Source organism: Ascaphus truei, chromosome 17 (assembly GCF_040206685.1).
Source record: "Ascaphus truei isolate aAscTru1 chromosome 17, aAscTru1.hap1, whole genome shotgun sequence".
NCBI lineage: Eukaryota > Metazoa > Chordata > Amphibia > Anura > Ascaphidae > Ascaphus > Ascaphus truei.
This window is the reverse complement of record NC_134499.1, coordinates 13628650-13640998: the sequence shown is the minus strand read 5'-3', so window position 1 is coordinate 13640998 and position 12349 is coordinate 13628650. Positions and strand designations below refer to the sequence as shown.

Below are 12349 nucleotides of genomic sequence, written 5' to 3'. Positions count from 1 at the left end.
TTTATTTACATTAGAAAAGAGGTGCCTAAGAGGGGATATGATAACTATAAACAAATATATTCGGGGACAGTACAAGGAGCTTTCAAAAGAACTATTCATCCCACGGGCAGTACAAAGGACTCAGGGGCCATCACTTAAGGTTGGAGGAAAGGAGATTTCACCAGCAACAAAGGAAAGTGTTCTTTACAGTAAGGGCAGTTACAGTGTGGGATTCATTACCCATGGAGACTGTGATGGCAGATACAATAGATTTGTTCAAAAAAAGTTGGACATTTTTTTAGAAGGGAAAGGTATACAGGGATATACTAAATAAGTAAACATGGGAAGGATGTTGATCCAGGGATTAATCCGATCGCCAATTCTTGGAGTCAGGAAGGAATTTATTTTTCCCCTTATGAGATATCATTGGATGATATGACTCTGGGGTTTTTTGTTTGCCTTCCTCTGGATCAATAAGTATAGATATAGGATAAAGTATCTAAATTTAGCATAGGTTGAACTTGATGGACGTATGTATTTTTATAACCTCATTTATTATGTAACTATGTAACCCATTAGCTGCCAGGCTAGCCCGCAACGCATTGCTTTGCACCCTCCTCTGATACTCAAGGGGTTAATATACAACACCAAGTGCTGATATTTTTGATAACATATATACTGTTTGATATGGACATGTATGTTTGTATATATATTTGGATTTATATTCAGCGCTTTACAATATAGCCACTATAATGCAGGGAATTGTAATACAGTATAACGGATAGGGTGAGGAATATCTGCCCTGAAGAGCTTACAATCTAATGCCGAGATCCACAGAGCTCCGTTATCGCCTTCAAGATGCGCTAATTTAAGGTAACACATCGTTAACTGAGTCTCCAGAGATCACTAAATCAGAGTTAAGTGCTATTTTCAGCCGTAACGGGGACCCTTGCGTTACTATAATGGGCGTTCGTGCTAATGATATGCATGACCTCAGAGCTTGCGATGTGGCGCCCCCAGCTCCTTCTTCTGAACATCCCACAAATAAAGCACTAAGGTCTGGAGGTGCGATGGCGGCGACTTTTATTCATATACAGCAAAGGGAAGGTGCTAACCCTGCCTGCCAACAGGTAAGGCCAATGACGCTTAAATCATGACCTGTTAGCTGGGACCGTTTCAGCGAGATGGGCCCCAGGTACTCAAAGGCCAGTGAGCTCTGCCCACCATGCCACCGCCAGGCATCACCGTAACGGAGCTTCGTCTGGCAAGGTTACCCGGCACTTACCCCCAAACCAACCGTCACAAATGGGGCTATTTAACTCCTTAAACTAGCCCCGAACCGCCAAACCCGCAAGAACCCTCCCAAACCCGATCTGAAGGAACATTAACCGAGTCACGCTGCTAAACACGCAACCATGCGAACTGACCAAAACCGCCCTCTATTGGGGGTGAAAATCCCTCCTACTTCCTCTCGCTTGCGTCCCTGCTTTTGCCCTTGCGAGAGCGTTCGCCTGCAGGTGGGGGCTTCCCCCACAGGATGAACACTCATGCCGGTGTAACCGCGGACCTTACACTGGCCCTTATTAAAGCGCCAGCAACGACCCTTCCTCCTGCCGCCTACCAAGCCAGAAGATGACCTGATGTCGGACGCCCCGAGGAAGGATGCCGGCTTCCCCATGAACTCAATCTACAAATCCATATCTTTAGTATCCCAAGATTATTGATGGCGGACAGCCATTTTTTGTCGGAACTGCCCATCATAGTTCCACCGCGCCACCCTACTGTACTTCCGCTGTACAAACCTGGTCATAGAGGGATCGGCCCGGCCCCAGCTCCACTACCGTGCCTCCTCCCGCAAACTTCCATTCGCTATGTAACGGCGCTGGCGGTACCTTCTCCACCCAGCAGACCCACTGGCATGGGGAATTCGGTATAACCAAATCGCTACCTGCGCTCCACCACCAGGATGAATTACCGCCGGTCGTCTTGCTGCCGGTCACCTCGCCACCATCTTTATGTCTTCCCAGTCAGCCGCAGGGCCCCTCTCGCGGCCACCACTGCTCCGACGGCATTTGTGAGTGCGCCCGTTCTTGCGCCCAGCAGGACACTTGGGGCGATCACCGCCGTTGGAGTGGCGGCCGAGCAAGGAGCCCTGCGGATTGTCTGAAAGGACATTTAAAGATGGCGACGAGGTGACCGGCAGCAAGATGACCTGCGGTGTGTCGTCCTGGCGGCGGAGCACCAGTGGCAGCCAAATATCCCATTCTGTGGGGAAGTGACCCTCCTAAGATCTTGACATTAAAGGGGTATTCTCACCCATTAATGGGCCAGGTGCCGACGAGCTCTGCCTCTTGCGCCCTGCGGACCGTGCAGGCTCAAGTACCCTGCTGTGCCTCTCTGGGTGCCTTGCACATGTATTTGCTCGCAACTCCGGACCAGCCTAAAGTGGTCCACTGCCGACTGAGTGTGGAGCACATCCAATGCTCCCAAAATCCCCTGCAGCCCCGTTGTCCTCCCGATCTGGGCAGCACCTTGGAGGAGGCCCAGTGCGTTGGTTTGTGCGACGCTCTGACAATGTCCCCAAGTGATTCCTTAGAGGACCCACCTGAACCTCCTCCCGTGTTGTCCCATCACACCAGACAGCCCCTGTAGGTGCTACTGCAGCCATCCTTCCACCGTGGGCTGCGCCTTGAGCTGCAGCCGTCGTACTATCGCCTGAAACTCTGCCATGGCCCTGCAGGAATCGCCTATCTCCTCACTGCCCATCTATATGTCCTCACTGCCACCTATAACCCCTCATAACCTGGTCAGGAACTACAATTCTGCCTTATCCTCTTTTGATCTACATGCCCCGCTTTCTCTTTGCCGTCCTCGCCCTTCTAACCCCAGACCCTGGCTAAATTCCCATGCGCGCATGCTGCGTTCCTCCACTCGTTCCTCTGAACGCCTCTGGAGGAAATCTCACTCTCGCAGATTTCCTTCACTACAAATTTATGCTATCCTGTTTCAACTCTGCCCTCTCTCAAGCTAAACAAATGTACTTTTCTTCACTAATCAACACGCACAAATCTAACCCATGCCGACTCTTTTCTGTCTTTGACTCTACTCAAACCACCCTCAGCTGCCTCTTCTCCTTCCTCCATTACACCTCAGGACTTTGCTGACTATTTTAAGGAAAAGGTGGAATTCATACGTCAGAACATTCCCTCTGTTTCCTCCTAGCATCCTACACTGCTTCCCAATTCTCCTCCTGCCTTCCTTGACTCTTTTTTCGCTGTCAGAGGAGGATGTGTCACTGCTGATCTCCTCCTCTTCCTCTACCACGTGCCCTCTTGAGCCCATTCCCTCCCATCTCCTAAAACCTCTTGGTCCTACTATAATCCCTACGCTCACACACATTTTTAACTCCTCACTCTACTCTGGTACCTTTCCCTCCTCCTTCAAACATGCAACAGTTATACCATTACTCAAAAACAGCAAGCTTGACCATACTTGTCTTTCTAACTATCGACCTGTCTCCCCCCTGCCTTTTGCCTCTAAACTTCTTGGACGTCTTGTATTCTCTCGCTTGCTCCACTTTCTCAACACCCATTCTCTCCTAGACACTCTACAATCTGGCTTCCGCACTGCTCACTCGACTGAAACAGCCGCCACTAAAATAACTAATGACCTCCATGCTGCCAAAGACATAAGTCATTACACTCTGCTCATATTACTCGACCTCTCTGCAGCATTTGACACCGTGGACCACAATCTTCTCCTTCACATTCTCCAGACTCTTGGTATTCGGAACAAAGCTCTATCCTGGATCTCCTCTTACCTCTCCCATCATACTTTCAGTGTCTCTTCTGATAACACCTCCTCCTCTATCAATCTCTGTGTGGGGGTACTGCAGGGCTCTGTCCTGGGACCTCTTCTCTTTTCTCTGTACACACTTTCTCAAGGTGACCTAATCACATCTCTTGGGTTTAAATATCACCTCTATGCTGACGACACCCTAATATCTTACTATACCCTCCTCTGCCCCTCCTTAAATCTCACCCTAAAATCTCACTATACACCATCCTCTGCCCCTCTTTACATCTCACCCTAATATCTCACTATACCCTCCTCTGCCCCTCCTTACATCTCAGCCCTAATCTCTCGCTATATACCTGCCCGACTCTTGCGTTTTGTTCAATGATGTCTTCTCTCTACCCCATTTGTATCTAAATCCCTCTCCCGCCTTAAACCTTTCTCACTGACAGCCCCACACCTCTGGAATGTCCTTCTCCTCAATACCCGACTAGCACCCTCTCTATCCACCTTTAAGATCCATCTTCTAACACACCTCCTTAACGAAGCATACTGTATGGGAGCTCCGTGGCTGATACTATACACCTCATGCACTGCCCTTGGCCCCTTGCAGACACACTTATCAGAAAAACCTTCCTACTGTCTCAGTACGTTCTCCCTCCTCACCACTTAGATTGCAAGCTCTTCGGTGCAGGTACTCCCTTTCCTAATGTTACTTCTATGTGTGAAACACTTATTCCTGCGATGTCCCGTGTGTTACTGCTGTAAAGCGCTGTGTACCTGGATGGCGCTATATAAAGATATACATGCAGTGCGCACACACGGAGAACTTTGTACTTAATGCAGAATTTGCAGGCCAGCTGAGCGCTGTTCAAAGTCACTTTTTTTTTTTTTAATGTAAGTGCCAAGCGTGGGTGAGTATGTGTGCCCGTGAGCGGGGACGTCAAAATGTAAATTGCGAGAAGTAGCGTCAGCGTGGCCGGAGCCTTAGGAAGATAATTACACTGATAAGTTGTTTAAAACATTTTGTTGGCCACAAAGGACTGGAGTTCTTACCTGTAAAACCTGGCACGACACTGGCATTAGTTCCTTTCGGGCCTACGTTGAAATTGTAACACCTTTCCTCCCCCCCCCCCCCCCATTTCGCAGATGGGGACCATGTGGGGAAATCTACACTTGTGTTACCGGGTGTGGTGCGTTACCTGAAGGCCTGAACCTCCGCCACTGGGAGCCTGGGGTTACCTGATGGTTCAAACACAGTGCCTCCACCTGTAAGGGTTCCCACCTGAGTAATATGGTCCTCTTACAGGAACACAGTAATAGTAAGACACACACACAATATATGTAAGCAACCGTTTTACTATAACTAATAATAATAACCTCGGTATCCTGTACCACACAGCATAACGCATATAACCATACACATAGCACTCCACTTAGTGCACACATCAACTTAGGTAATCCCTCCTCCAAAGTACCTGGGTGCTGGGCACCAATTCCCTGATGTTCCTTATGTCCAAACCCACCCAATGTGTGGGAGATAGCGCTATCCCTTGAAGTGTTAAGTGCACTACTATAGGTACCTGCCCGGGGCTCCAGCCCACGGGGCCGCAAGATAACTGGATTGGATCCGCCTGATCCGACGAGACGTCCTCCTACGCATGTGGTGAATTCCAGCGTGGATAATATCACCATGTGCCGTACCATCTGTACCTTGAAGGGGAATCCGTCTGCAGCCGGCAGGCTGCAGTCACTGCTTGGCGTGGCCTCCGTAAAGATAGTCTCTTTATATATAGGGGTCTGAGCCCAGACCCAGTAATCAAGCTGCGCGACACAAAGTGCTTTCTTAACTCAAACAGCTAAAGGGGCAGAACTCCTAACGTAGGGCCTGTCCCTGAAGCAACCACAAACTGGGGCAATGGTAACAGTTATCTGGGGCCTATGGGGTTAACTGGCCTAGTGCAAGGGGCTACTGCTCCCCTGCACCCTCACTCACCCAGCTCCCTGCTCCAACTGACACTCTTCAAACACTGTCTTAACTGTCATCATCTCACAGCTTCACTGGTTGCCTAGCAACATGTAAACTGCAGCCTCTAAAGCTGCTATACTCCTATCTATCTAATTGCAGCCACCCTAAATGCTAAGCTGCAGCATGTGACAATCCCCTGAGGGATACCGAGGCTATACCCGTTTAATGGATAAATTGCTCTTTCCGTTAACAGATAACCAAACAGTACGGGGATGTGTTCAGCCTTCAGATCTGTTGGCAAAATGTAGTGGTGTTGAATGGGTTTGAGGTCATGAAAGAAGTTCTGATCAACAAGTCTGAGGATATAGCGGACCGGCCCAGTTTTCCCCTCTTTGAAGCTATTGGGCTCTCTGGGAATTCAAAAGGTAAGGCGATCGGCTCACACATCCCCCTGTATAATAGGTTCTAGCCAGGGCTGCCGACACGGGGAACAGCTGGGTCAGTACTCCCGGGCCCGACTTCCAACTGTCTCACTTTCCTCGCTGCTGGAATGAGCCACCAGTCAGGGTCCAAAATGACGTCCCACATACTCCTTTCCCCCTCATACTCGATATCTCAGCCATGGGAAACCTGTCCGTGTACCTTTGTACTAGAAACCATAGTGCAGAATAAATGAGTTCTTCAGTATCAGGTGATACCTTTTTTATTTGGACTAACAATTTATGTCATAGGACAACACTAACACGGCTATTTCCGTTTTATTCATACTAGAAACCATATATATTGTCACTAACAGTCATATTACTGTATGCTCATTTGCATGTCTTAGACAGGTCTGCAACCCCGCCTTTCATCATTATCACCCAGCACACAGCACTTCCACTGCAGCAAGAGATTCTGGGAAATGACATGCAAATGAGCACACATTGCCACCTTTTGCTTCAAAACTATTAACATGATTCCCTATAGGCTTAAGCTTGCTGCATGGTCACAGCTTTGAGCACAGCCAGGGTTAAGATGCATAGCCAGTAAACCCACCCACAGACAGCTGTTTCAACCTTAATGGGTCAAATCGGTGTGTGGTTGGTTATACTGGCTATGCAAAAATGAAGCAAGGATAGGTTTTACCATACTTAGTTAAGCTATGCTGGATAAAAAAAGTGGCAAAAAGCTGTGACCATGGAGCAAGCTTAAGCCTATAGGGAACCATGTTAATGGTTTGGAAGCAAAAGGTGGCACTGTGTGCTCATTCCTTGCTGCAGTGGAAGTGCTGTGTGATAATGGTGAAAGGCGGGGTTGCAGACCTGTCTAAGACATGCAAATGAGCATACAGTAATATTTCCATTTGCTATATGCTTTGCTGTGGAGGGTTTTTGTCACTTTTTTTTACCCACCATAGCTTAATTAAGTGTGTGTGTATATATATATAAAACAAAATGGGGCAGCCGGCACTCCCAATACCATAAACAGTTTGCGGTGCATGTCCTATACCAATAGTAAGAGAAAAGTAATCCACTCCAGCAGGAGGAGACACAAGGCAGCACTCAAAGGTAAGTAAGAAAACTTGTATTCAAAAATAAACATAGCACAAACATGACCAACGGTCCTCAGCACCACCCTGAGGAAGGCACCACGAGGACCGAAACGTTGGTCATGTTTGTGCTATGTTTATTTTTGAATACACGTTTTCTTACTTACCTTTGAGTGCTGTCTTGTGTCTGCTCCTGCTGGAGTGGATTCTCTATCTCTCTTTCCCTCACTCACTCACACACACAGCCGGCGCCTAAAATAAAATGAAATACCCCAGTGAATAAACTCTGACCAAATGAAGAGTCCAATCACGGTGATCAAACAGTTCCTAAGAAGGATCTTGACTGAAGTCTCACAGCACATACAGACAAACATAAAAGACATAGAGAAAAATCATACTGTAACTCTAATAAATAATAATATTAAATATAAAAACTCAAACACATACAAAGAATAACCAAATAGCGATTGCAATTTAATAAAACATATGTAAAAAAGACAAATAATTGCCTAAAATGACTTGGGGCATAGAATGAAGAATCCAGTAGGGGTAAAATTAGAATCATACTTACAACAGGACTGAAATCACAGGCTCATAGAACAAATCTCGTTCCTTTCCTTGTGTGGGACCTCTTAAATGAGAGAGATGTGGTGGAGAGAGACTAAGGGGAGAGAGAGGAGTGGGACAGATGGAGAGACGTGGGTGAAGAGAGAAGAGAGGGAGAGAGTGGGAGAAGAGAGAGTGAGCGATGGAGGGGAGAGAGATGTTGTGGGAGAGAGAAGGTGGGGGAAAGACATAGTTATTCTAGTATTAAATGAAAACTAGAGTGGAATTCATTGACTCCTTACAGGTCGAGGTTACTGGTAATGCGAGTTTGGGTCCTACAGGATCACAGCTCAGAGCAGTGCAGGAAATCTTGTACCCTTAGGGGTTGCAAGGGAATGTAAATATGGCGCCCGGGAGCTTTCAACCTCTAGTGACTGAAATCAGTGAGGTTTGGGACTAAACAAATCAACATTTTTCATGGGTTAAGTGCTACCTGATTGGGTGGTGCATGTGAGAGTAAGCAGGCACATTTGCCTTGTGAACACTTTACTGCAGGCTTTGGGGCCTTGCTCTTCCCCACCTGTGGCAAAAATCCAGACTCCGCTTTCAACCTCTCTTCAAAAAGACTCGTCTGTTTGTGGAATTTGTCATCTTCATATTCAATCCCCATATTTGTAGCTTTTCCGTGTCAATATAAGAAACGACACGTATCTCAGGAACTGGGGGAGGGGGGGGGGGACCTCAGACATGGGGAGGACCACGGATTAGAGCGCAGGTTCAGGTAGGCTGAAAGAAAAAAAGGCCAGCAAGCAGAACCGCTCCTCTAACACAAGACGAATCACTATTTTCCATGTCCACAGGTATCATGTTGGCACATTATGGCAGAGGCTGGAAGGAGCAGAGAAGATTCTCCCTGTCTACACTGAGGAACTTCGGGATGGGAAAGAAATCGCTGGAGGAGAAAGTGATTGAGGAAGCCGGGTATCTGTGCTCTGCTCTCCAGTCTGAGCAAGGTAACCAAACCAAATCCAGGTCACTAGGTGATAACGCTCGGTAGTGCCCATGAGCTATCAGCGAATGGGTTTAACTTGTTTATGAATGACCTTGAGGTTGGCATCGAGAGCAAAGTCTCCATCTTTGCTAAATTACACTAAATTGTGTAAGGTAATAGAATCAGAGCAGGATGTAATTTTTCTCCAGAAGGACTTGGAGAGACCGGAAACTTGGGCAGGTACATTGCAGATAAGGTTTAATACAGCTCAATTTAAGATTATGCATTTTGGAAACAAGAATAAACAGGCAACATACAAATTAAATTTGGATAAATTGGGTGAATTCTTGATGGAAAAGGATTTAGGAGTGCTTGTAGACAACAGGAAGTGCCACCAAATTACTAATAAGAATGTATGATCTGATTTATGAGGAGAGACTAGCGAAATTAGATTTGTTTGCATTAGAAAAGAGGCGTCTAAGAGAGAATATAATAACTAGTGCTCGACAAACCCGGTCGCCCACTCGCCAGCTGCGATCGGATATTGGCTCGTGGCCAGTAACTTTTCCCATGCTCTGCAAAAAAAAAATCCCCTGCTCGAAAAAAAAAAATCCCTCTATCTGATTGGCTGTGACGCGGGATGGAGTTGCCAGGACTTCAAACCGCCCTTCCTTCTCAGGCACCGTCTGTAGCTTGATGAATGCCGGCTGTAGAGGTCGACCGTCAATGGCCTCCAGACCTACTGGCGTCTTCTTACTGATAAATGGAATATTGTTCCGTCTAGCAAAAGTCTCATCGATGAAATTGCCTGCGGAATCGGAGTCAATGAACGCCCATGCTTGAGTGTGAAATCCCTCTCCAGACAGTGTTATTGGCAACATTATTCTGGTGGGAAGGACGTCCTTGATGATGAGAGAAAGTGTCAGTATTCCCAACGAAACTCTCCGGGATTTCATTGGGAGTTGGCGTTTCCCGGCTTGTGGGGACACTGGGGTACTATGTGACCGGAATTGCCACAGTACATGCAGAGACCGGCATTGCGCCGACGTTGTTTCTCAGCAGCAGACAGCTTGTTACCTCCCAACTGCATTGGTGTAGGAGCCATGAACGATGGAGCAAGATGCCCTGAAACCCGTTGACGGTAACGAGAACGTTCAGTTCTCCGCTCCTGCAGACGCTGGTCCACTCGAACGCACAGACCGATCAAATCCTCTAGGTCAGTGGGACGTTCCCGCTCTGCGAGCTCATCCTTTAGAGATTCAGAGAGACCTTGCCAAAACGCTGAAGATAGTGCTTCATTATTCCATCCCGTCTCAGCAGCAATTGTGCGGAACTCCACAGCGTACCGGGCGACGGGTCGATCTCCCTGGGTTATGTGATGAAGAGAAGATGCTGTGGTTAATTGCCGTGCAGGGGTGTCGAAGACTCTTCGGAACTCCTCGACGAAGAGATCGATGTCCTGTGTGAGAGGACCTTGTTGTTCCCAGATGGGAGAAGCCAATGCCAGCGCCTCGTCGATGAGAAGAGCCACGATATAGCCGACCCTGGAGACAGAAGAGACAAAACGAGAGGGCCAGAGTCGAAATTGGATGAGGCATTGGTTAAGGAAGCCCCTACATCCTTGGGGATCCCCAGCATAGTGTTTGGGAGCCGGAATACGAGGTTCCAAAGCAAACGGAGGTGCTGGAAATGCGGTTGCGGAGGCTGTGGAAGCCACGGGTGAAGGTTCCCGACTGAGAGCTCGGACTTGAACGGTAAGGGAATGAAGGCTCTGCTGTAACGTATCCATTCGCCTATCAGCTTGTTCCAGATAAGTCTCTAGCATGGTGAAGAGATTAGTATGGGCATTTAAAGTGTGCTCCACCTCAGAGGGGTCCATGTTTGTAGGGCTGAGCATAATGTCAGGACGTGCTCACCACAAACGAGACGGGACCGCAGTGCTGAGGTGGGATAGGATATAACGCCACCTACAGCCACGAGGGCACGTCTTGAGAGTAGAGTGGTCTGGGAGTCCGGATCGGGGCAGGAGAGGTACGGATGGTAGAGGGTGCTGTTTGCCAAGTCCGGGGTTAGAGAGAAGGACGTAATCGTTTACCGTTTGCCGGGTTCGGGATGCCAGAGGTGCGGAGAGTCGTGTTGCCGTATGCCGAGTTCGGGATGCCAGAGGTGCGGGTAGTTGTAGCGGAAGCCGGTTCGGTACACGAGGAAGACTGCAAAACAAGACAGGACAAGACAGGACTAGGGAGGCAGAGAGTGATGAGAACAACTGGTTCTATGCTCAGCCAACGAGTCAGTGACACTGTAGGGTATATATAGGAGAGAGGGTCCAATAGCAGCGCAGCAAGGTGGGGGTGTGTGGAAGGGCCAGGCTACGGCAGGGATAGGTCCAGCATGAGTCCCAGGGGAGGAGCCATAAAGCCCAGTAGTAAGACTGCATTTGATTGCAGCACTAGTTTGAGGTGCTGTGCCTTTAAGAGGATGGTGCGGCTCCGTGTGGCCGCGCCTCTGTGTAGCTGCGCTTGCGGGCGCGTGACCGGCCATACCCGTCGGCCCAACAGTAGAAGAAGAGCATTGGCGTGCGCGCGCGCGCCCACGTGGAGCTGCGATCGGCGTTCCGGAGAGAGGCTGCCTGCGTGCCGCGGGAGGACCCCGCGGAGCTGCAGGTGAGTGAGGAGCACGCCGAAGGCGGCGTGACTCCCAGACCCTTACATCAGGGGTGAGCAAACTTTTTATGCCGAGCCCCCCTTTTTATCCATGAAATTTCTCGGGCCCCCCTGCCTAATGTAATCAAAATCACATAAAAAAAAAACCTTTATTAAACGGTATACAATGTAAATACAAATATGTCTAAGGCCGCGCATAGAGTGCCCGCGACGGTGACGCTAGCGAAAGTTGTATTTCGCTTTGCGGCGGCGTGGGCAACCAGGCCATTGATTGGTTCAGGCGACAGCCCCTGAAAAATCAAATATTGCCGGCTTCAAAAAATTGCGTCACCACGTCACGCTTACTATAAGCGCACGAGGCGGCGGCGACAATGCATTTGTTTTCGGGCGACGTGCGTCGTCGGCACTATAAGCGCAGCCTAAATACTTACATACTTCAACAGCTTGCTCTTGCAAAATTAGGCTGCGTCCACGCTGCCGCGGAGAGCGGTGACATCACCAACTCTCGAAGCATGAGCGCAGGGTGTCCTGCATAATTTTGCAAGCACGAGCGGGGAAATGTGTACACTTTTTTTTATTATTTCTGTACATACATAGTATGATTGATATAGTGGAAGCCTACCCATTCACTTGCAGAGGATCGCAGCGAAGCAGGTTGCCAGCGGAGGAGAGCAGGAACACAGCGCTATTGCAGGGCAGACACCGTAAGGAGGGCACAACCAACAGGCACAGCACACACACAATCACAATCACAACACACAGTCACAACACACAGTCACGACACACACAACCACAACCAACACACACAACACTCAATCACAACACCCACACACACTCACACAGACAACCAACAGGCACAGCACACACCACACACT

General features: G+C 48.6%; 1 protein-coding gene across 2 annotated transcripts in view; it reads left to right on the top strand.

Annotated features, from left to right (window-relative positions):
• Nucleotides 1-12349, top strand: part of LOC142467968 (cytochrome P450 2D15-like) — a 30697-nt gene that overhangs the window by 1037 nt on the left and 17311 nt on the right. For both annotated transcript variants that reach the window (XM_075574007.1, XM_075574008.1), the window contains exons 2-3: nucleotides 5997-6168; nucleotides 8681-8833. In XM_075574007.1, the coding sequence (XP_075430122.1) occupies nucleotides 5997-6168; nucleotides 8681-8833 (325 nt within the window). The remainder of the gene's footprint in view (nucleotides 1-5996; nucleotides 6169-8680; nucleotides 8834-12349) is intronic.